Genomic DNA, 26,553 nt, shown 5'->3' on the forward strand with positions numbered 1-26,553 from the left:
TTTCGCACTTAAATATGATTCAATTTATGTTCCATAAAGAATGTAGCGGCATTATGTGAAGTTTGGTTGTTTTCTTTTTTTCCACTGAGTGACCCCTAAATCTCAAGAACACTTTTAGATGAAGAGAAAGTATTAGTTTGTGACCTTTGACAAATCTGGAGGTCAAATATTCAACATCAAGAAGGTTCAAAGAAAGCCAGTGAGGCTGCAGTGCTTTTCCTGCACAGATTACACAGCTGCCAGCAGTGCTGCAACTGCTCTTTGCCCGTCTATCAGCAAACCGCAATGTTTCTAACAAATCCCAAGGAAAACGTGTCTCATTTAATCATATATATATAATGCAACGTATATACCTTCACATTTTGTGTTCACAAGCAATTAATATCTGTTCTTCTGCTAACTTCTGGGATTTTACAAGAGGATGCAAAATGCTATTTGTTTCAGGTCATTTTAGTTTAATCAGCAATCCTTTCCACCATTCCCAAACCTGAACCACATCTCAGATCTCATGCAGTGGTACTGCAGGTTTCACAGCAGCATCTCAGATAAAAGGTATGAGTGTTTTTGACTGACAGCTCTCCCTCCATTGTTTTTCTTTGCAATAACTCAGTATCTAGCACGAAGACTGTTAGTTCATACCAAGGGCTCATTTATAAAGATCCCCTGGCTTCCAATTTGCATACACATTTGTTTTATGTTACCTTAGAGTCAAAAAACCCCCAACAACATAATAAAGGGTAATCGGAAGGTAAGTGCACAGAACAATAAATACTGCTGAAACCATATTAAGTCAGAAAAATGTCGAAAAGGAAAAAAAAAATCTGACATGATAAAAAGCAGTGAAATTATGTTTTAAAAAAACCTGTGGCAGAAGCTCTATGGGATTGTTTAGTACTGAAATGTACTTTTTTTTTAAAAAAAAAGAAAAAGTCTCAAACACACAGTCACACTGCATAACCCACCTGGTTGTATTTTACAAATGGGATGTCAAATCCAGCCAACTTCAGTGTTATGCAGCCTTTGCACCCATGAAAATTAATGGTAAAGCTCTCTATGACATTAACAAGAAGAAAACTAGGCTAAGTACCTTCAGATTTTTCTAGAAGGGAAAATGTTACCGCATTCCATTTTCTTTGCTGCACTTCTGTGAGCTGATAGTTTGCTTGCATGATTAAGATATAAAGCTAGTAAATGTTTTAATTCAAATATTATTACAAACCAGAGAGAAGTCAGATAAAACCAGAGATTTTTTATTGCACAAAATAAATTATATAGAAACAATGCAACAAAACAACTTGTATTGTAGGCTGCACAACAGATGTTACAACATGAATATATTTATTGCTTTGAGAAAGGAGCAATTTCAGTGCTAGTAAGCAGATTAGTTATACTTCTTGCTCATCTAGATTTTTCAGAAAATTAATCCAACTGGGCTAGAGGCATCTTGCAGCATATGGGTCAGACCAATTTGTTATTTGTTATCAGCTATTATAAAGGTGCTGTCAACATTCTTGACATTAGCATGAAGCACTCAAATAATTTAATGTCACTGGTACTGGGCCATACAGGTAGTTACAGAATTAAAAATACCTTTACTTATCGGAGGTATTTATACACAAGATTCTAAAAGGTCCATTTACAGGGTTTGCATGAGCTGTTGCTTTAAAATAAATCTTGTTTACAAACGTCAGCGTAGCTTTGAACAGGCACACCTCCCTCTACACCAAGAGGCAGGACCGTGGGGTTCTGCCAGACTCCCCCCTAGTACCAGCGCTCCCCTTACCTAATCCTAAAATCGCTACTAGTGCTAACTCAGTTATACACGTCTCATTTTTTCCAGGGCCACACTCAGCTTCTAAGGGCTTTAGCACAGATTAAAATAAACCCCCACCATTCCATTGGTAGCACTGGGTGAAATTTACGGTGGTTTTTAAGATACTTCAAAACACAACATATTTGGTTCTTTAAAAGATACAAGACTGCAATACTGGTAGTTGCACTCAAACGGATTTAAGTCTTTAAATTGTTACTTTGTGGACCCTGAGATGCTGACTTCCAATAAATTACTATAGAAATTAGCTCAACAAAAATTATAAAAATGGACAATATTGAAAAAATAAAATGCATCAAAACCTGATCACTTGCAGATCTTTGTGAAGCATGTGTATTAACGGCATTGTGCCGTTACAAGTGTTCATAGCCTGACTGAAACCATCCACCAGTTTGACAATTACACAAGTATTTACTCGGCTGAACTGTAACACTGAATTCTACTGCTAGTGTATACACTCAGTGTTGCAAAACTCATTTACTTATGGGAAGGTTAATGTAAGAAGATTAAATTTAAGCAATATTAGCCACCCATGAAAGGAAATTCAGTGAGGAAGTGGGGCCATTTCAAGTCTTAGCCATAAGGATAATAAAAGAAAGTAGCTCCACTGAGGTCAAGCTGAAGAGCTTAACTCAGCATCGGGCCCATGAGTAGACCCCTGTAGAATCCCATGGGAACAAGTAAATAGATTTTGGACTGCCTGCTAACAACCACAACGGTATTCACCACTCTTTACTGTACTTGAATAAAATCCTTTGCTTTACTGTTTTTTCCCCTGAAACTGCACTAATGCACTATGTTGATCAAAATATAGTTGAGTGAGGTTTCAAACAGATGCAAAATACTACAAGAAATAAGTTACTCTGAATTTAAAAAATACTATTTGTACAAATGCTCAGAAGCTGTAGTGATGCAATCATGTTTCATGTATGTACCCTGCTGCAGTTTCCTTTGGAGGAAAGTATTATACTTGACTAATCTGGCATACTTTTTCATCTGGGGAACTGTTTTTTTAAATCCTGTGCATAAAATTCTGTCTCCGTTTTATAAAAATCTTTATAAGTATAGTAAGATTCAGCTGAATAACCAAATATACCCTGAAACGTCCATTAAAACACACCCATTGCAAAAAAATTATTAGTATTTTTTGTAATTACTATGAACTAGAAATGTTATAAGACAGCTAATATCAAAGATGGAACACAGCACCACCAGCCTATGTTTTGCAATTAGTTTTCTGATTGGACAGAAAATATATTCTCATCATCAGATACAGTTGATTAAGTTAAGAAATGCATTTAGCCCAGCTGTACTAACTATACAGCTTCACACAGAATAAACATTCCATAAATCAACAGAAAATGCATTTGAGCACAAAAAATAAAAATATCTAAGTGATTCTCTAAGCAGCATTTTGGTTTTGTTTTCTTTTTTTTCAAAACATTAACATAGATAGATATTGGACTGATTAAATATCTACAAGTGCTTTGCCTTTACAAAAATACATATACTCTTAATAGTAGGATAGACTGTCATTAACAATGACCTGTGTTTTCTTTCACTTCAATTTGAATGATTTATAAGCTAAATTTTACAACCACAAAAAGGTTTATTTGTAATATGATGTTATCACTTTTGACAAAAAGCTTAAAACATTTTATACTTTAAAACAGATTAGCAACATAAAAATCACAATATGTTCTATGAGCTCCTAAGTACTGTGAGGGCTGCTTTATTAAAAACTGGTAACCACTGATCAAATGCAAGGAAGCATTAGAACATTATTACTGCTCACCATAGGCTCCTTTCTTATCATAACTTGGATCACAGCTTATATAAGGACACTTAGGCCCCCATCCCAAAAAAAAAAAAAAAAAATTTCCATTGAGTGTAGCTCTATATCATCTGTTCCGTAGCTTGGAACATCCAACAATTCAGGCTTTGCACTAATTTTAAAAACTGCAAAATATTTTCCTTTCAATAGTTAAGTCTACAGTAAGGGAAAAAATGATGCATTGCTTCATGTTTATTCTAAGAAGCTTGTATTTGAGAAAAAAAAAATGATCAGTAAGTTTTTAGAATGAAATATTTCAGTCAGCTAAATAATTAAATTGTCCTTTTACTTTCCAGTTTAGTTAATCACTATCCTGGAAAATGAAATCAAGATATTTGGATTTCTTTATTCTTTCTACTTTAGACTGCACAAGTAAAATAACTGACTTGCTAAATCAATCGTCTCACATCAAGGACAGCAATGCCATTTGCTAAAAAAATATCTATAAAAATCTGTAAAACATACTTAGTATCTTCTCATTATCGTCCAAGTCTGTCCTTTCCACCCTCCAAAATATCACTGAACTATGACTAAAAAACCCCAAAGTAGCTTGGTGAATATTTTGTGCTTTGGAAGGTTTGCAGGATTGACAGCACACTGAAGTTTGTCATCAGTTCACAGGCCAGGTATAGCAGACACATCAGGGAGACAAGCCTTTGTGCTTTGCTTCGGGAACATGAGCTATGTAAACTCAACGAGCTACTTTAGGTCTGTTAACCTTCATGCTACTCCTGTTGGTTTTTTTCCTTTTCTGTTTTGTTTTGGAGACCGCTAGGTGTGCCTAACCCCTTAGCTTGGTGACAGGCGGCCACCACCAGTTAAGTTCTCCTTGACTGATTCCAGGTTTAACTCTTAACCACTGCGCTCCAGAGAAGTGTCAGTGCCTTCTCCGAGTCAGTTTCTGGGTGGCTTTACCTTTGGTATTAAATAGGTCCCTTAAAACTACTAGGCAATCAAATTATCCATAAAAATAGTTTATTTTAAAAAAACTTTTTTTTTTTTTTATGAACAAACTAAATATCTGACAACAAAGAGTAATTTAAAATCAATTAGCATCTGGTACTTTTCAGTAAAAAGAGAGCATGTTTCATCTTATCGCATCAAAATTCATGAGACAACAGCAGCAATGTCTACTATACCCAATATAATACAAACCAGAACTTTAGGAGTAGAATACCGTCATAAAATGTGCCTTGCACTTCGATAATAAACATCTTTATTACAACCTCATTTGTAATACAAACCTCAGTATGCTAACTAGCAGCACAAATGTTTTACTGTTGCAGAAATTCTCTGTTATATAGCAACCTACTCTCAGCTCATACTCTGCTTTCCACTCGCTACCATGAGGAAAAAGGAAAATGCACAGTAACTACTTCTGTTCACCTCATCCTGTCAACTGTCACATTATTAACCTTGTTAGAAGCATTTTCTAAAAATACACAATAAAGTTAGTTCAAAGAAAAGTACGCGTAATGGTTCAGATAAACAAGCAAAGTCAAACCAATGCCTCTCTTTGGTTAAGATGTATGTAATGCCTAAAACTTCCACTTGTAGATATCTTTCATTCCAGAATGTCTCCTCCATCCTGAACCTACAGAACTGGGTCTCTTTCTGCAAGTACCAAAGGTAGCCTGGACATTTCCATCCCTCTATAGAGCTCTGCCGTTTCACTGCCGCACTCCAGAACTGTATGGATCTATATAGTTTACTAGAGAATGAAACAACAGCTTTACTCAACTGTAGTAGTAGGCTACCTGAATTCAGAAGATTTACGGCACATATCTTGGATGGCAGAATCTGTCAGGAATTCATTAATTATTCAGTATCTTATTCTGGAGTCTGACGTTTTAATCTGATCTACAGACTGTGTAGCTGGTAGTAAAAAAAGATAAATCAACAGGTAGATCTGCTCATGAAGAAAAATACACTACAACTACAAGATGGTTTTTTTGAGGATATTCCTACAGAGGGATGTTTCAGCTCAGGTCTGAAGGCCAGACTACCCACGTCGTATAACTATTGGTAACGAGCAGTTAGAAGCTTTTCACTTTTCCTTTAGGGTGAATCAATCCCCTCTGTCCTGGGACTCATCCTGGAACACACTCCAGTAGACTGCAATCCTTCCCCAAACATGTATCTCTAGCCGAACACCTTGTGGAAGCATTACCTTGTTCAAACTGGCTAGAAAGGATTCTAAATGCCGAACTGTGAAAACTTTGTTAAAACCCATTAGAGCTACCCGATGAACAAAACCCAATGAGTGATGCCTTGTGCAGTTTCTCCTTTAGAACTTCACAATGTTTCTACTTGTTGGGCAGCAAATGGGCTCAGGTATGGGAATGGGCAAAAGATTTGTAAGAACCTAGGATTAATTACAGGACAGAGGGTGCCTGAATAGACGTTTTAACGGAGATAAATAATAACATAACATAGCATAAAGTAAAATGAGAGAGGAATATCCTGCATGACATATGCATTTCCAATGGAAGCAAACAGATGCTGCCAACCTGTCTAGGTTAAATGAAGAAACTGGAACAAGCTCTTGACAGCGTATATATGTGCTGTGGATAGGCATGTAAGTCTTAACTGCCTTTGGTCTTCTCCAAGATAAAAATGATCAGTCCATGTAATTAACCAGTATTTTATGTAGCCTCTCTGTAAACAGGGCTCAATCGCTCAATCTATTTATTCTGGGACTTAAGACTGGCTTTGAACAACTGTCTGTTCTCCAGTCGTACCATAGTACCTGCCTGAGCTGGATGCTATTCCTTTTGTTGCAAGCCCTCCCAGAACTATTTTTTCTGTGGAGTGAATGCCTCTTGGTGTCTTCAGTGATATGAAAATGTACAAAAATCACAAATGGAACAATGCAACTCATTCACCGGTTCGATTAAAGGACTAAAACCTGGCCTATTTTGTTATTTTAGAGAACAGCAGAGAAGGAAAAATTGTTTGCTTCTCTCAAAAAGTCATGCGTAATGATTATACATGGGAGAGATGAGATGAAACTCTGGACCATTACTTTACCTGCAGCAGAGAAGACGACCCTAGCTTATATCTAAATGGTACGTGATCAACCTCTTTTCTCCTGCAGATACATACTGGAACTGGTTTTGATAACTGCAGAAGAGAAAAGTCAAATCAAATTGTTGGAACCTATGGAGAATAAAAAAGGAGCAAGATCCAGAATTCAAGGGTCCCTCATGCAGAAAGTGAAATAATTTCAATATAAAAGTAATTCTTTTCACATAGTTTCCACCGAGATAGGGTTTTTTTTCAATTTTAAATTATCTAATAGAACACGTTTTTTTCTGCTTGTTTCCCATGAAAGAAAGCTTCTCAATACAGCATGTCTATGAAATATTCTTGTTGAAAATACTAAGACCATAAATAAAATACCAAAGGAAATATCAGCCTGCCAAATGCAAATAATGGGCTTAAAGGTATTCCGTATTATCAGGCACTTTGCTTTATGTAATGTTTTCAGTAAAGCCAAAGTTATACTTTTTATAATTTTTTTTTTTTTTTTTGCATAATAACTGCAAGCCAGCTGAGTATGCACAATATACTTACAGCACTGCGTACTCCTAGGACCCAAATCCCAGAAGCTTTCATGTGAACAGTACCTATAGTGATAAGTCACTTAGATTATTGTAGTAATCGTATTTGGTATTTCATCCAAATAAAAATATGTTTATATGACTAGGCCCTTAGCTACGAGCAGTGTAGTAATGCATGATGAAAGATACATTTATTGATTAATCATCTAATTCCATATTGTTTGAGATATTATAGGATCTTGTTTGTAAATTCTAGCTTACAGTTTGTTACCAGAAAAATTCAGCATCCAGCTATGCTCAACAAAAAGTTGCTTATGACTTTCACTAATGAGTCACCCCAGAGTTAAAAGCAGATACAAGTTTTTTCGCTTTCAGGGAAAAAAGCCTCACCACCAAATGTGCCAAATAAGAGACAGCAAGGTTAGGTAGTAGTGTGGAATTTTTTAGGTCTACCTCTGCAGCTAGGTACTGCCGATATGGAAAAGCCACAGAGACACAGTGGCAGCAGCACTTATTTTATATTCCTATTCTTTATAAACATGCAGTGGTTGACACTTTGTCATGGAAGTGCTCGGAAAGTGTGACTGTACGCAGACATCTGCTCTAGGATGGCATATGGTGCAGTTTTAATGGAATGCTTAGGTACTCGTTTCACTTTACCCCATCTTTGGCACACAGGAATCTGTACATGCATTCTCATCCTCCTATGCTGTTCAGATATTCTTAATTGGCACAAATGAATTAAATATGCATATCTGTAAATACTTGGCACATACGTACTGCATGGGACAGAAATTTCCTGTAAAGAAGGCAACACCTGTCTTATACAAGCTGCCCAGTTAAGATACGTACTTCACTGGCACTTCACTGCTACAGAAACTATTAATCTATAACAGCACTCAGGCACCCTGCCATCAAATCAGAAATGCATAAAGTGTGGGCGGCTAGATCATATGCATTTAATGCCATGATTCTCAGCTGGGAACATTAAATCATATCTGTCAGTATTTTCCATGCTTAAAATGAAGATTTGCCTTCTGCAATCTAGCTTTAAGTCCTATCAAGAAAATACCATGAATTAAACCAATAATTCTGATCAAGAGAACTCATGGTTCTCTGAACTGTGAACACAGAAAGTCATTAAACAGTCAAATCTTCTATTAGTTGCCGTTCAGAAGTCAATACAAAGTAGTCCTATTTCAGGAGTGCCATTAGGTGGTGCAAACTTCCGTGTAAGATAACTTAAAATGGATTAAAAATAATGCGTTCTCCTCTTTTTCAAACAAGCCTGTTCAAATTTGTCAAAACAGCAAGTGTGATTGTTGAGAAAAAAATCGTCCCCTGAACCAAGCAGAAATTATGCTTAAGCGTACTACCATTAGTTTTGTGATAAACTGAATGCGGCATTTTACATCAAGTGAGTCTACAGTGAAAATTCTAGTATAAAAACACGTGAAATATATAAAAACTGTAAGGTGTCACTGTATGTGCATTTACGAATAATATCTTATTTCTACTGTACAAAACAACTATATTCTAAAGAGAAGAATGATTTGCCATTAGAACGCATGCTCTGCTCTGCCAAGCTACTCCATGAGAAGGGCCTCCATATACACAAAGAATCTCTTTCTCCCTAGAGGCTTTGCAGAGGAGAAGGGCCCTCCCTACATGGAGCATCCTCTTGTTTCTGTCAAATAGCACAACATCTACCGGGTGGGCAAAAAGTGGACCACTCCCTGCAGCCAGCACGTGCACCCCTTCCCATCTACACTGTGGGCAAACTGGTGCCTGGAGCAGTCAGCACACTGCCTGCAGAAAGGAGCAGCAGCTTCCTAAATGCTTTGCTTCCCCAGGTTCACTGGCATCTGCACAATATGTGCAACCTTGACCTGCAATGGCAGGTTTCCTGAACAGACTGCTACCGACAGTATCTTTTTTTTCTGCATGTCATACGGGCTTTGGAGTGCAATGGTAGAATTCAACCCAACTATATATGGATTCCTCAAGTCATCAATGTTGGAACTCCTACTAACATTAAAGGGGCCAGATGTAATACACAACATGGTTACTTCTCCTACAGCAACACACCAATGTACACGAACGTAAATTTACAAAGGAGTTAAGCCTTGCGTCTGTCTTTTGTACTTGATCCCAAGATAGAATTTTCATTTCGCCTTATCCAAGAATGATTAGCTCACTCTACAGTAGCTTCTGAAAAATTGATTTTGGTTCCCTTTTGCTGTATGCAAAAGGCATAAGAAAACAAATAGTTATTTACAATACTAGCAGGCATGTATTAAGTAGAAATTACATAAAGGTACTGAACTATAAGTAGTATCTCCACAGAATCTGAAGTGAAAAACTCAACTGACTTTTAAGCAGAGCAAAGACAACGGAAGACTACAGAAAACATATGCATTACTATGCTCCCTGCAACACTACCAGGAACCCCAATAAACATTCTATACTAGGACCATTACGCTTGCAATACCTAAGGCAACAATCTCTTTTTATCCAGCACTACCAGGTCTTGGAAAAAAAAAATGACCTTAACAATTATTTTGGTCAGACTGTTTATCTTCAGTATTGCATTACCTCTAATTTTATGGAAATAGTTTTATGATGTGACTTTAACTAATGAAAATTTCTGTAATGAATTCTAAACTCCAGATAGTCACAAGAGATATATAATGTAATTAAAGCTATGTATTATTTTTGTCTTAGCGTATTATATATCTCCAACCAATCTCAAAAGGAAATGCTTACTATAAACGGCAATAATGATGTAAAATTTTGCCTTGGTTGTAATCTTATAGTGAAATTTATTTGTTCCATAGACATTTACATTATTTTTAACTTCATTTTTATGGAGGCTTTATTAAAAGAAATGTAATCTGACCAGAAGCCATTCCCTAAAAATAGCTAGTATCCCACATTCCAGTCTTTAGGGAAACCATAGAAAAGTGCAATCACAAAGGCTGTGATGCTTTTAAGCAATATTAGCAAATTCTATTTAGAAGATTTAAAATTGCTGTTTTGAATTACCATTTTCTGCATCTCTTGTTAAGGGTAATTAATCTTTACTCACTGCAAAAGGACTGTTGCACACTCATGAGTGAGCTATACCTGGACCCATGAGAAGCTTATCAAGAAAAAAGTAGTGGCCCAATCACCACTTGTCTAAATATATTTTCTATACAAAATATTTTCAAGGTATAATCCTCAGTTATTTGTACAGTACTCTATGATTTAAACAACAATATTCAGTAAAATAGTAAGTGTGTGAAACTGCAACACCACATGGAATGAGCACTCTGCCATTTTGCTAGTGTAATCAATATTAGGACCAGAAAAATTTTCTAACACACAAGCAAAAATATTCCATAGTTTTTGAATCTTGACTGTACACATCATGATTTTGGCTATGATTTGCAGCACACTCGTAAGATACACAAATATCTTATGCACATTTCAGTAGCAGAATGGCACTTGGCTTGCTCTAATAAGAAACAACAGAGATGCAACTGACAATTTTAAGAAAGACAATGTCCTTATTTGCATGCTGAAAATCTGGTTGTGTCCCCCTAATCCAGGCACATCCATTCATTGTGCAATCTGTCGATGGGTAAACAAATAGTGCAGGATTCATCTCAGTGGGATCTGGCCCTTTGGTCTAACCGAAGTCAATTCTAGGTCGATACTGAAGTACCATAGGGTAAGACTAAAAATAAAAGCAAAAGAAAAACAACAAAAACAGACAAGAAAACATGAGGACATAATTCATAAAAACTACAAAGAAAATACTATTAAAGATTGCCTTAAGAATAGCCATAGCTTATCTCTAAGACACATGTATATGAGAATCAGTTTTATGTATACGAATAATTCTATACATTTCAACAGTTAAATCCACACCTGTACTTCAAATCTCTATTTAATCTCTAAGTCAGTTAGTTGTAGTTATTTGTCATTAATATAAAATTCCTGTAGCTGCTTTTATATATTTCACTTGGAGTGCTCAAACAACTCCTCTTAGTTCTGTGTTGCTGTGTTTGAGAAAAAGCAATCTTGAAATTTTATAGTTTCTAAACCAAAGTATATTTACAGATTATGATCTTTGATTTTTATATATACGGAGGTTCCATAGCTATACTAGTAGTCAGCACTAGTTAATGGAAACCAGGCTACTTCTGGTATTAAAAAGAAAAAAAAAAGAAAAAAAAAAATCAGGTCAAATTGCTGTCAGCTGATTTTCTGAGAGATGAGGGCTAACTTCTCACCCAAATCCAAACTCCTCAGCTTCAGATCCAGTGATACATTTTTATTAATTCCTACTGGGACAACTGCTGGGATCCCTGAACTGGACAAAACTGTTGTGGAATGGGAGGCAAGAGTGAGTTTCCAGAAAGTGCTGTGGAATGCCTGGGCGCTTGTTGCTGGAAGTGCTTTTTCACTAATTGTCTTATTTTTTCAGCATGTCAGCATTTCATTTAAGTTTGATGTTTTCCTTTTAACTTCATTAGGATACTGGACATTTTCTACAGCATGAAACAGAGGAAAATCTTATTGTCTCAGCAGCTTAAATACCTCCTTGCCACAGGGCAGAGGAACATAACTAATATAAATTTCTTATGGTACATTCAGAAATACAAAGAATTACTACAGAAGCTATCATTAAAACCAGGAATATTTTACTGCATCCTTCAAATGCAATTCAGATGAACTTCAGCGACCAAAAAAAGAAAGATACCGCTGCAGAGACTTATACAGGTTAATAAACCTTCCATGCCATGGTAGTGAAAAGGTCACCAGAACTAAATGTGATCACACTTGCTGGGGATTTACAAACTGGAGTGCAGAGAAATCACAACATAAACCAAGAAGTATTCAACAGTAGCAGGATAGCAGGAGCATTTAGAAGAGAAGACAAGGGGCACCATGTGTAGTCTGCATGTGCAATTATCAAATATACATTTGTAGTATCATAAATTACTTGGTCTCAGATTTTTATTTTTATTTTTGCATAGGATATGACTACCATATTATTTAAATGGTATTTCACATGTTTTTCACTTTGATTATATAAATTGTCTCTTAAAGTTTTCCGATCTAATTGCAAGTGCACGAAGGCACAGACAGAGCGGTCATCTCACCGAAACTGCCATGTAAACCAGCGAGGCTCTGTGTCTTGCAAATAAATTTACAAAGCAACTGTACAAATAAAATGCACTATGCTGCAACAATTCTAATTATTGAAGTATGCATGACTGCAGTAGGTCACTCCCACCCACAGTGGAGAGTGAACCTCTATCATCAATTTCAACTTTTTGCTCAAGCAAAAATATTATTTCAATCTTCCAAAGTAATTTGTAGAAACTAGTTTAAAATTCTCAATGATGAAACTGAAATACTGTTTCATATTGGTATGAACCAGATTGATCAATGAAATTCAGAAATCAGCTTCAGTTTGCAGGTTCAGGAGGTTTTGGTTTGTTATATTCTGGAGATTAGGCATTATTCCATTTCTAATTTTAAAAGACGTGAAAGGAATATAGAATTAGAAACAGCTAACATTTCCTTACTCCATTAAAGACAGCATGTGAATTGCCATAAAGAGATGAAACCAACTCGAAGTCTCTCTTGATTCACACTCTTCAGTTTTGGATCCCTCATCAATGACTGCACAATGCTACTAATTAGAAGGATGAGATAGGAAGAAGTAGATAATCCTTCCAGACTGATGCAGGTTATCAGCCCACAGAATATCTCTCTAACAAAACCATAAATGGCCTAATGTAAAGTAAAAGAAACTCCTAAACATTTTGAATGGGTTCTAGTTATTCATTCAATGAAGCTTTTTCTGAAGGAACAAAAACGCTCAGGCCTTGCTCATAGAGTTTTAGCACTTTGTAGTGTGGAATTATAAAAACTCCACAACTTGGGTTAAATTGAAGTGCTGACAGGACCTTAATGACTGTAGTATGTACAGTCGTGAGTGCCTCTTACCTGATAAAAAGTGCCATCCTGAGAGCAGACTTGCGAAGATGAGCAGTTCTGACACCGAAACTGCGAAGGAGATGATTTTCTGATCAGATAAGAGGCAGCCACAGCTGGACATACACATTTACTATTTAATTTTTTAAAAATTTTCAAACGAAGAGCTTAAAAATAACCTATTTCTTTAAAACAGGAGACTTCTCTAATGCATAAATGGTTATGTTCCCTTTACTACTCTACCTCTTGTAAGGGCCACATGTATGCCAGTAAAAGCTCACAGTGAATAGTACCGAAGTCGGAGATAATGGATTTACTTGACCTTCATCCAAAAGAAAAGACTGTTAATTAATTACCATTGCAAATTCTGTTTTACAACAAGACCCAATGCAGTTAAGGAAAACAAAGTCACAGAAGCCCAGATGTCACTGGATTTATTACCAGTGCAATGTAATTTTTACAGAGTTTTGTCTGTCATCTCTGACTTCAGGGGAGTGCTTTAAAACTACATAAAGGAAAAGATGAACACATACCTGACTATACTATGCGTACATAAACACAACTTACAAATTTAATCAAGAGTTGTCAACTCTTATATTCACTTCATGTTAAAAACTACAGTTCTGAGAATTTTGAAAAATTTTAACCAGTACAAATAATGTCCTTTTTGTCAAGATGATAGTTACTGTTGCTTCCAAACCAATGCAACTGACAGAAGTCCATTTGTAGGCAGGAGCTGCAGGACTGTCATTGAAGAATTCCACTATCACTAAAGTTTTTGCCGATGGCAAGCCAAACAAACACCCACTGGTTTCATGGCAGTGCTGGAAAAAGTACTACTTAAAGCTATGTATTGGTGCCATACTGGGGTTTCAGCAATCATCAAATTTCAGTGCAATATTACTTTCAAATTTAATGACCACATTAACTCCCCTAATTTATATCAAAGTCTATCCTTCCCCCTCCCCCTTCAGATTAAGTTAAAACTTAAAACAAACTTGTGAATTGTTAACTTCACAGTATGCTTAATCCTCTGTCTTCTCTGTCCATGCCCCAGTGCTTTTGTGCTGAGTACTAGGAAGCTTAAAAAAACCCACAAACCAAACCAAGCAAACCGAAAGTTTTACATATCAGTATATTAACGTGTGTTAAGTGCTTAACCTCAGCGGCACTCCAATATAGCCTCCACTGGTAGCGACAGACAACAAATCTACACACACTACAAAGTAATAGAGTGAAGAACAATCAATGGCCACACACAAATGTATAGAAGAAAGAGAAGAAATGGGGATATGACTTCTAACAAAAAAAAATTAAATACACAGGTAATATACAGGCTACTAAATCAGAGTACCAGACCTGAAAAAAATGTCTTTTAGTCAGTTAGATATTGCAATTCTAAAATATACACACGCAGCAAGGAAAACCCATTTAGCTGTCTTATCTGGACGTTAGTGTTACACAGTATGTCTAAAAAACTGGGTGTAGTATTAACAGAAATAGTAATAAGACAATTAGATTTCACCAGTAATTTTTCAGTGTCACTTTCAGTTTACCGACTGAATAAAAGATACTTAATAAAGAACTGCTGGATGCAGATTCCCCAACTATTGTAACTGAAAAGGTCACTAAAAGAAAATTTGCTGAAAAAGAACAAGTGCTTGGGTTTTCAGATACTTGGCTTAAACCTCTGAGTAGAACTTGCACGTAAAATTTGTATACTTGCTATTTTTAGTTTCAGAATCTTCACAATATACGTGCTGCAGGGTTTCACTCATAGGGTTTAACATAAGAAATCCAGAAAACATGCAAAATGCATTTTTAAATAAGGGGGTTTTGTACCCAGCTGTGAAAGCATGTGTAGTCCCTATAATAAATATACCAAACCATCATTTATTAATAATGTAACAGCATTTACGTTTTCGCCTCTTAGTCTCCATCTTGTCATATAGATGAATTCCATAGTATGATCCTTCCCCATGATTTCTCCATTGCATAGTACATCCAGCTTAAAATACAACAGAACAAACAGTAAGAGAAAGGGATGCAAAATTTTAATGTCTAAATGAACTCCTAAGTGAATCTCTGACAGTTAATCGCTCAAACTCCTATTATTATACAGTAATTCTATCAGACACATACATAAAATCTGGATTAATACAACATGCTAACACTGCTATTTTGTACGCTAGTATTTCACTTTATTCTTTCACTTTTGTGTTTTCAATTAATGTGTGGACAGAAGAAAGTCTGCTAAACTAGACAGGAAATCACTAGTCGAAAAACACACCCTGTATTTATTAATACTACACAGTATCTGTTTGAAGAAAATGCCTTGTATGTATTTTGAAGGCTTTCTTGCTGCATCAACAGTCTTTCAAACAGAAAGATATAAACCAGAAGTACTTTAATTTTAGTTTTTAAAAATAAATGATAAAGTCATTTTACAAAGTTAAAACCCCCTATAAATTACAAGGCAGATGTAATTCTGAGTGTACAAACATGATTCTTCGTTAACTGAAGACAAAAGAAAAAGAGAAGTAATGATTTTATGTGAAAAATGACTGGTTTAAACTGCATCATAGCATCTTACTTCTAGCCTCCACTGAAAATGTTTGACAATACTATAGCCATAATGCTTTTCTAGTTGTTTTTTTTTTTTAAATTCAGGTTTTGAAGTAAACTGATACTGCGTAACACAAACCATTAAGGTGCCAGAGATAGATTAAATTAACATAATTAGCAAAACCAAATGACATCAAAATGGCTGGTCAGCATATCATGATACGGTGACAAGCTCCTGTGTATAGCTCTGCACCCAGGCTAACTCAGCCCTACCTCTGACCAAAGCTGGGAGGCTGCCGTTTGTGCTAGAGGCAGCATGCAGTTCATGGAGTCATTGACTAGTAAGAGAACCGGCTGAACAAAGAGTCTGTGCTGAGGTCAAAATTCCTGTATCCCTGGGAAGAGGGGAAGCAGAGGCAGGAGTCTCACACTTCCCAGTTCCACCCTGAATCACAACTACTACTATGTTAGAAAATCCCCCCAGGGAACAGTCTTGGCCAAGATCAAACCACTCACGTAGCAAAGACCCTCTCTCCATCAAATTCTACCTAATTCCAATGAAGGTGCAAAAAAAGTCTCTGCATTCTGAAAGATTCAAATGGTATCGCTCCTCATTTCTTCAAAATTACTGGAGACTTTCTTACATCTAAAGACAACAGAACTGCAGAGTAATTTGGTGTATGTCTAGTTGAGCTCTCGTTTTCCTCAGTAACTACAAGCCCAAACCTGTATTAAGTGACTTTTTTATAAGCCACATGGAAAAAGAAAGCATTTATTTTTTACATCAAAATATCAAAACCTTATGTATCTGTTCCTTCCCAGGTGAGCAACAAACTGAAGTTACTAGAATTGTGTGAGTTCCTTGATCAGTAACTTCAATCACTGTGTAAAATGATCACTTCTCACTTAAGGGAAGAAAATACAGCTTGGAATACTGAACAGTACGTAGTGATTGGGCTAAAAATATTCCTCAAATTCAAGTATGACTACATTTCATAAAAACCTACTACTTTGTAGGGAAATAAAAATACAAGCATCATTCTTTTAAATGTACCTCGTAAGAACTTGGAAGTTTTAATTTTAAGCTGAGAAACTTTTTTATAGTTCCCACGGTCACTCGAGTAGAACAGCGGATAAATTTCTTCATTAAACCCTAAAGCAACAGCAACAAAACAGAAAAAACATGTTAGAAATTTTGAGGCACGTAAGCAATCTTTAGTGCAAGGACAGCTGTAATTGATATTTTTTTCAACTAGTAACCAATTCTTTAGAACTCTCTTCTAATCCATATTGGCACCACAGATTCATTTTTGTTCAAAATTTACAGGATGACAAACAAGTTCATTTGACCCATCTCTGGTTCTACAGAAATTTCCAAAAGAAGGGAGGAAAGAAAATAAAACAAACAACCACACACTAAACCACCAAAAGCCCCAGAATTTAAATAATCTGAGTGTCTGTGTTGGTAACACTGGGGGTAAAACAGATGTTACATTTCTTTAGAATTTCTTCAGTCCTTGAGAGAAAGGGGAACTAAAACCATCCTCAAATAATCTAGGTAAAATACAGGGAAGCTACACACATCTGAGACATGATCTATTATCACAGAATCTGTGATCCAGAACCTAATAGCTTTGATTCAACAGGAAAGCTGGAAACCTGCGACTCCTACATAGTGATGGAGATAAAGATTTCTTACTGTGTATAGCATGAACAGAGAGTGGTAACACATACATATATTTTCTTGCTGAATCAGAACTTTTTTCCTGTGTAAGAACTTCCAAAATAATACATGTGATGTAGCATACAGATAATGTTAGTGTTTTATTAGACAAATCTTTAGTATTTTTTTTAATTTTTGTCTTTGTAAACACTTTCTTCTAGACTCGATACCATTAGGTAATGTTCCCTTCAGGAACAGAAACCAAGTATCTGTAATTCTTAAATCAGCAGTTAGCAGGTATTAGTCTCCACATTTTACAGATGGAAGTGACCTGCCTAAGGCCACAGATGACACATCAGTGTCAGAATCAGGTTTACAGCTCAGAAGATCTGGATCCCAGTCACCCAGTGCACAACGTATCTGAAAAGCAGCTTCATGCTGGCATGTTAAGACAGCGGTCTTGGAAGCGTGAGGCAGCTCACCTACAGCTAGCTTTTTAAGTACCTCCATAGTATGCTGTCATCTGCTGTGTAATGCAGTTATATACCATCAGGGCTGTAGGCTACAGAACTATAATCCATTAGAAAAGAATAAAAATCCACTGTCACAGATGGATTCCTATATGGAACTGTATCTTCTACAAAACTCCAAGATGTATTGTAACGTCTTAAACAAAAGGACTAAATGAGTGTGGAAGTGGAGACAGGTCACCACCTTCAAAGTTCATTGTTGATAGTTATAAAATTATTTGGTTCCGGTAAGATGCTATTCTGCCAGCAATAACAACAGCACAGATTATCTTTACTACTCACTTTGACTACATTATCTCCTGACTGCCCATTGTTGCGTAAACAGTCGAGGCAGATCGCAATCTGTGGGTCACTCCTGTGATAGTCTTTATCTTCTTCATTTTCATCACACTCCTCATCTACTTTGGGTTTATCAGCTTTTGGGCTTTCATCTGTAAAAATACAAAGATGAAATTATTTAAGTGTAAAATAATTACAAGTCACAGTAGCAAGAAACACATATTTAAAGTAATACTTCATTTTCAAGAGCATATTTTTTCTTCAAATTAACTTTATACAATTTTAATTCAGTGCGTTCTTAAATTGATCAATTTACAAATCTCTGAAAACAAAGTTTTACTACTTAAATTTTAAAGTAATATGCAAACAACAGATTTCTGTGTGACACAGTGATGGGCCACTAATGGTTATGGCTGTATACTTCTGTTTGTGTACAGTGATTAACACCCTGCCACTGTACATGCATCAAGATCACTCAGCCACATAAACCTACTCTATGGCATGGCAGTTCACTGCCAAAAAATAATTGCTTTAAATAAACAGTGGAATAATTAATCCCAACCCTTGTATATCAAAGCAACATGGGTAATCAATTAACTGCCTGCCACAATGATCCAGCGGAAACAAGTTCCTGAAATGTTATCATGAAGTAAACTAAGGGAAGATAAAAAACTTGACTTTCACTTTTGACCTGGTATAAGTACTGTAATTGCAAAAATTCCAGGTGTCACTCTCCAGAAGGATTTTATAACCAAAGAGTCATATACCTACTTATTCCCCTTTAAAAACAAAGAATACAGAAAAGAGGAATGGTCCCCATACTTTTGGCAGATCACATAATCCTATATAATCACATATACCATGTTATCTCTCTTCACCGATGCTCTTACATGCTCTACTGATTCCTAGTTTAAAAATCGAACTCTTTGGAAAAGGTAACACCTACAGTTTTCCAAGATTTAGCATAGTTGAACACTTGGATGTTAAGACTAGCAAGTACATCTAGATAAGGCCACAACATATGTAAATAACCATACAATGAACCACAAAATGGAGTAATCTTTACAGATTTGGAATCCAATATACAACGACCCTATTATTTAAATTTGTTTTTTTCTGTATCTCCAAGCCATCTATTTTGATTTAAAACAAATTTTAAACTGTTGGAATAAAACACTATCACAAGTAACTTGAATAAGCTACTTGTGCATTTCATGAAAAACTTTCAGATCACATTCTGCTGTTTTCCTACACTTACACAAACTTTTGAAGTCATTTAGAAGAGTTAAGATGGGAAGATAGAATGAAAACTTTAAGAAGTATCAAACCACACCTAAGTTTCTAGGCACAGTAATTCGTTCATTTTATTCTGTTCATATATTCAAGATGAGTTTTAAGCTACATTCATTACTTTTGTCTCTCAAAATTTTGAAGTATTTTATAATGATAGATTTCTCCACATCTCCCTACTAGCTATTGACACATTTACTTGAATGTGTATCGTACATGCATTTTGTTGCTATCATTTTGCTATGAACAGTTTACAGTATCAAACTACAAATTCTTTTTTTTCTTTTTGTGAAAATCCAGGAAATTAACTCTTTTAAGCAAGCAGGTGCAGTCTACCTGTCACAAGCATTTGTGTGAGGAGTTTGACTATGAGTCACAGATTCTTTGGTAATGCCAACACATCCACAACTTTCAACAGTTATCATTGCTGAGTAATAGAGGCAGATTTAATTATGCAGTTTGAAGAGTCTTGAAAGGCAAACCAACCACAAAACGACGGAAATTAGCAAATTCCAAACATAAAATCATTCCAGAAACTGGTGTGAAGGCAAAAAATGTCACATCTTTCAAGGTATTCTGATAGAAATTGAAATACTCCTCCATGTAAATGGTACCAGACTGTTTAGTAAAAAATCCTTATAAATATTAGAATTAATGATGTTTGTACAGACAGTCTCCAGAAATAAATGAGAGTCCTTTAGAGGCACGTAATTAAAGTTCAATATGACAGAAGTTAAAAAAGAAAAAAAGAAATTTGCTTCTCACCAAAATGGACTCTGTGTTCTTCAAGCCAGTATCATCAAGCCAAGAACAGAAGATGGGAAAAACAAACACCCCCCCACACCTCCACTCTGTCCTTCCTTACAAAGGAGATCAGTATGTTTCGTGGTTTGTTTTTTCTCCTCAATTTTCTTGCAAACCTTGGAAATCATCTACTTACTGTGCTTTTCTGAGATATTCATCATAAAACTGATCACCAGAGTGAGTCAACATAAAGCTGCTTGCCCTCTTCCTTCTCCAGTTCAGACTGGAGAGGACCAAAAAAGATTTTTTTTCTGTGTACCACGTATGTTTCCTAGCACTGTCCATCAGTTCTCTCTGATAATTGCTCTCCTGTTGGAGACATCAATGCCTGAGATATGCTTTATTTTTTGGGTTTTTTTTTTTTTTTTCTGACACGTGATAACTGTTAAGTCCCAGGATTTTTTTTTTACAGATCTTAGATGCTAAGGTTAGGAACTGTATTGTGACCTGTGGTACAGGACATAACTGATGGACTCTTTTAAACTAGACTGACTGTGTGATGGCAGGGCATGGTACTGACAACTAAGAAGACCCTTCTTACTGAAATTATTCTCACCAAATAATTTATTCTCAGGCAAGATGCTTGTTTATGGCAGAGAAGAGTTTAAATGCTCATAATTTGTCTCAATGAGTTGTCATGACTTCCAAATGCTTTGTAGAGCCAAATTTCCATAGCCCAAGGATACAGTCACTAACAGAGCTGGATACATCTGTAGCTACTTAAAAATACATTTTCAGAGTTATAGAGCCTTCCTCTGATTCACAAAACAATACAATCACACATTACACTTTCTGACCAACATCCATTAGGTTTACCATTACATTATGGGAGGAAGGTAAGAATCAGAAGAATAAATTGGTTAAAGTTAGTCTCATTCTTTTGCACAAATTTTCAAAATGTAAGTTGTTTTTTTAATCTGTGAATATAGCAGAAAATAGTTTTCTAAACAGTCAACAAACATCTATATTCCATAAAAATATTTTCCAAGTGTTTTAAAAACTCAAGAGGTATACACTACACAGTATGTTGTAGTAAACTGATATAATCTAATCTAAACTGTCCTGCAGTTCTTAATTATATAATAGATAGAATCTTGTCCCTTATTGTGGATGCCAAATGTAAATCAATGAAACTAGCAAGAAAGAACATGAGACAATAGAGATATTACAAAGTTGAAAAGAAGATATTATAAACAATTGCGGGCAGAGGAGTATTGCAATACGTTTACTTGACAACAATCCTTTCTTGCTATAATAGCTAAAACATAGCTATTTCTTGAGCTTAGCAGAGCCTTTCAAAAATTCTTTAAAATGCCCAAATCAAGGCTGTGGTATCAAAACCTTGATGTCAAATCTGAAGTGGCATAAAACCAGTTGGATGTAATCCTCACTTAGCACCTCAATACTGAGCTCTCAAAGTTCACGGGTCAATTTAAAAAAAAAAAAAAAAAGAAGGCATTTTGGAATCTATATAAAACAATTGTTTAGCATGTGTGGAAAACTGTTTTACTACTTGTCATAACTAATTCTTGACAACCTCCTACTTAACAGCTGGTCAAATTCAGTAACAGAAAATAATCTGTAAAAAACTCAAGTACTTCTGCATTTTGGTGTATTAAGAAAATTAAGAATTCAAGTGGAAAATTGCATGAGTGGGTGTTGTAAGTGAGAGCTAAGGCAAATGCAAATAAAAATAATGGCAAAACAGCCAGTGTTTGTAAAACAACTGGTTAATAGATAAGCAGCAGCACATGAAGTCCCAGACTACATTTACATAGATTTGTTATGAGTTTCTGTAGTATCTTTGAACACAGTAAAAATAATGTACATGCACAACTGTTTGAAGAAACAGGGCTTAATAAGCAATGTTACCTAACATTTGGGGGGGGGGGGGGGGGGGGGAGGAGGGAGGGGAATCATCACCTTGTCCATTTTCTTGAGGTTTGTTTTTCTTCCAAAATTCGATCTCTCGCTGCAGTTCCTCTAGTTAACATCAAAGAACATTAATGTGAATTTTTAAATCAATATTACAGGTATATCATTAGAAATAGCCATATTCCCTCCATCAACCCAAAGAGGTACCCAAAACCCGATAAGAAACTTACGTTCTCGAAGTCCAGGCACCAGCTTAAATATAATTTCCTCTAAGGTGTTATCCAGCCTTTCAAAGGGAAAAAATACATTTCACATTTAAAATATTTTTAGCCTTTAAATAACAAAAACTCTTGAATAAAATGAATTGCGTTTTTCTGCTAATACAACCTTTGCAAAAACCAATTGATTTTAGCTTGAGAGACAAGTGAATTAAAGCTTATCTCAACCACATCTTGAGTGGATTTTTTTTAGAAATAACCAAGGAATTTATTTTTTAATGTATAAAGACAAAAACGAAGGAAAAGAGGAAAGATATCATACTCTAAAATTTTCATTGTTTTAATTTGTGTTACATGAAAACAACTGTGTTTTTCCAGTTTGTTCTGTTTAGTATCCAATTTTAAGGTCCAGGTCTTGAGAAATAAGCATGAAAATTATAAATTCCACTATCATGCTAAGTGTTCAAGTGCTTTGGTAATAAGGCTATTACAAAAAACTGAACAGACTATTCCCTACTCTTTATAACACACACAAACCAGTCTTGGCAAGAAAAAAGACGACCACAGAGCATCCATGCTGCTCTGGCTAGACAGTTCTTAGTACCCAACATAATTCATTTAAACTATTTAAATCTGTCATGAGTTTGTCTACCAGATGACACCATGCAGCTCAGGCATATCCTCTGACGTTGTGGTATCAGTGCCAGAAACAGATGTTACGGTCCCTTCCGGGGGACACAGTGCATCTACCTTTGCTGATGAAGCTAAAATATTTTTCTTCCCTTTCCTCTGAATTTTAGCTCCTCTTCTATCCATTTAATTAGTCATCTACTTTTTAGTTCCACCTCCTCTCCCAGTCTCACTTATCCTTCAGACTCCTCTCCCTCTCATTGTTTCCTTTTCCTTTCTCTCCTCTGCCCTTTACATCTTCTTTTGTGAACTTTAACTCCCACTGTTCACAGCCTAAACAAAAACCCATGACAAAACAAAGTACTAAGTAACATGGGCAGAGAAATTAAGTAACTTGAGATTCAGTCAGAAGCTACAATACAATAATTGCCTTTGTTACATTTCCAATTGCCTTCAGTTTTCATCTCAGTAATGATATACCTCTCTATCACACATGTATATATGTACATGTTACTAATAATACACTATAGGCTCGTTACAAAACATACAACTGTTCTCTATCTTTTGTTCACTAGCAGCAGCAAAGTTGTAAGCCGACTGAATGATTTTATTGTTGAGGAATGCCTAAAAGCCATTTTAATAGATAACAATTACCTTCTTATAATAAATACACGAGCATTTCAGATTTTTGAAATTTAAAGTTTACAATTAAGACCTATTACCCAATCTCCTTGTTCTGTGACTAGTTCCAATTTTTTGGAATTCCATTTTTTAATTGCTTCTTTTTATAAGGATTAAACTCCCAAATAAAGAAATAAAGAAATCTTAAACAAGTGAAACAGAGCTCCCTTAAAGCAAAGAAGCAGAGAGAATACTTTCGCACAGACAGAAAGGAAACCAAAACCATAGGTGACTGAGCACTTAGCTTCTGATGGATGCTAGTATAGATCTACCTTTCCAAATGGTCCATTATCTCTCCTAGCTTCTCCTGTCAATATCCAATGCAACCAGATGGTACTGCTTTCTGTGAAGTTCCCACAGCAGAGCACTGGAAACTTGGGTGTGCTGGTTTTGGCTGGGGTACAGTTCATTTTCTTCATAGTAGCTAGCATGGGGCTGCATTTTGGATTTGTGCTGAAAACACTGTTGGTAACACAGGGATGTTTTCGTCACTGCTGAGCAGCGCTCACACCGAGCCAAGGCCCTTTCTGCTCCTCACCCACCCCACCAGCGAGGGGCTGGGGGTGCACGAGAAGTCGGGAGGGGACACAGCTGGGACAGCTGCCCCCAGCTGACCAAAGGGATATCCCATGCTACTGAACATCATACACAGTATATAAAGCTGGGGGAAGAAGAAGGGAGGAGGGGGACATTCGGAGTGATGGCGTTTGTCTTCCAGAGTCACTGTTACGTGTGATGGAGCCCGGCTCTCCTGGGGATGGCTGAAAACCCGCCTGCCGGTGGGATGTGGTGAATGAATTCCTTGTTTTGCTTTGCTTGCATGTGAAGCTTTTGCTTTACCTATTAAACTGTTCTTAACTCAAACCATGTGAGTTTTCTCACTTTTACCCTTCAAATTCTTTCCCCTATCCCACTGTGGGGGGAGTGAGTAAGCAGCTGTGCAGTGCTTAGCTGCCAGCCAGGGCTAAACCATGACATTGGGGATCGGTCTTGGAAATGGAATTAATTTCACATTGTAAGAAAGCTCCAATTTTCATAACTCACTCATTAACAGAAAAGAAATAAAGACTTCAAAAGACAACATCACTACCTTAATTCAAAATCCCACTAACCATTCCTCAGGATGGCATAATACATGCTGTTTTTTCTACATCTATTTTTGAAAATTCCTATTTAGGACTTCTAATTCATTTTCAACAGCCCAAAACAAAAGTCACCAGTAATGTTCACATAGCAAGAAAACCAGTACTTAGCATATTTACAATGCTAGCAGCTAGAACTGTCTTCATATTCTATAAATGACTATTTTCTTTCAAAAACCAAACAAAAAGAGCTATTTCATCCTTATAGTGTAGATACTGACCAGTACTTTAAAAACCCAGAAAAAAATAACACTTATCTGATCTTTAAGTACAGGGAAACTAAACTTAAACTACAGGGAAAGAAATAGGAAATTATAAAAAGAGCCTCAATTCCAGATGCATGTGACAGTGTTCCTATTATCCATGCTATGAGCACTCTAACAAAGATTTGTATTTCTGTGATATGCACCAAACCTATTCCAGAATGAAACTACTTGACGTAACTCCAAAGTTGGTCTCAGTCATTTAACAGGGTACTTCCTGTTAACGCTGAAACATTAGTATTTTAGACATACCTCTTTCCACCCCCACATCTTCCGACCTCCAAATAAGAATGTATAGAAAGAAGAACCAAGCATTTATGTCAGCTTCCTATAGTTTCTTTTTTCACATCTTCTATAATGTTGAATGAGTTATATGAACAAAGCTACTCTCTGATAATTGCTAATTATCTGAAGTGAAGCAAATTAAGATTATCACTCAAGAAAACTTGCATCCAAAGAAGCATGATACCAAGAAAAAAAGAAGCCTGCCTTCGTGGTACAACCAACACAGACCCTACTGAATACTGATGATGCAGAATCGTGCTATGTCAGGAAAGGGAATTCTAGAATTTAACACTTCTCCTAGATTTTCATTTTAAAGGTCAATGTTGAATTTCAGACTTAGGCTTATAGTTTCAACAGACCCAAAGTGCTGCCAGCTGGAAAAAAACCCACATCTAAAAACCATCACATAGTTATGAAGTTATTCAGAACTGAGTTTATAAAGTAGTTTATAAGTTTATCTCAAAATCTCAGTTAAAAATACTGTCTAGAGTGTTCAACGCCATTTCTCAAAAAATGACTGCATTCTTGAGCAATGATGGGGCTGGTCTCTGCAGTCAGAGTATAAAACATATTAAGATATGCAGGCAAAATCCAAAAAAGATAATTCCCTTACACTGCTCATGTGCTCTTCTGATTATTAGTTTAGCAAATGTTTAAAACTGTTTCATAAAATACAACCAGCAAACTAGTAGCTACATGCAGTTTGTGGGCAAGTAAACCCCCAATGACTCTAAAAGGAGTTTCAGGAAATAATAGCAGAGAAAATAGCTCTTCCAACATTTCTGGTTTGTGGTCTCAACTTCTCTCACCCGTCTATCATTTCCTGCTTAAAACATACTATTAATTTACTAAACATTTACTAGATGTTTCAGAAGATGCATTTTCCAGCTCCTATGAAATGGTCCTATCAGAATAAAAGAAATATTTCTAAAATGCCTTTGTTTTCAGCTTATTAGTAGCCTTATGCACTCTGTATAGCATCTTCTGTTATGGCTGACACAGTGCCTCTGACACTGACAGATCAGAAAAATACTTATGGTAAACATCTACATAAATGTTTTTAGCCCTACCCTTCCAAAAAAAAAAAATATTATAAAGACTTAAGC

The 26,553-nt window shown here is 36.0% G+C and overlaps 1 protein-coding gene across 5 annotated transcripts in view; it reads right to left on the bottom strand.

Annotated features, from left to right (window-relative positions):
* Nucleotides 1-1,229: 1,229 nt before the first annotated feature.
* Nucleotides 1,230-26,553, bottom strand: part of PCGF5 (polycomb group ring finger 5) — a 100,491-nt gene continuing 75,167 nt past the window's right edge. For 4 of the 5 annotated variants that reach the window (XM_056351320.1, XM_056351319.1, XM_056351318.1 and 1 more), the window contains 7 exons: nt 22,459-22,514; nt 22,277-22,336; nt 18,263-18,411; nt 16,842-16,940; nt 15,141-15,230; nt 13,235-13,294; nt 1,230-10,949 (listed from right to left, as the gene is read on the bottom strand). In XM_056351320.1, the coding sequence (XP_056207295.1) occupies nt 10,902-10,949; nt 13,235-13,294; nt 15,141-15,230; nt 16,842-16,940; nt 18,263-18,411; nt 22,277-22,336; nt 22,459-22,514 (562 nt within the window). In that variant the 3' untranslated portion in view covers nt 1,230-10,901. The remainder of the gene's footprint in view (nt 10,950-13,234; nt 13,295-15,140; nt 15,231-16,841; nt 16,941-18,262; nt 18,412-22,276; nt 22,337-22,458; nt 22,515-26,553) is intronic. The other variant, XM_056351322.1, reaches the window with a different exon arrangement.

This window comes from Falco biarmicus, chromosome 9 (assembly GCF_023638135.1).
Source record: "Falco biarmicus isolate bFalBia1 chromosome 9, bFalBia1.pri, whole genome shotgun sequence".
NCBI lineage: Eukaryota > Metazoa > Chordata > Aves > Falconiformes > Falconidae > Falco > Falco biarmicus.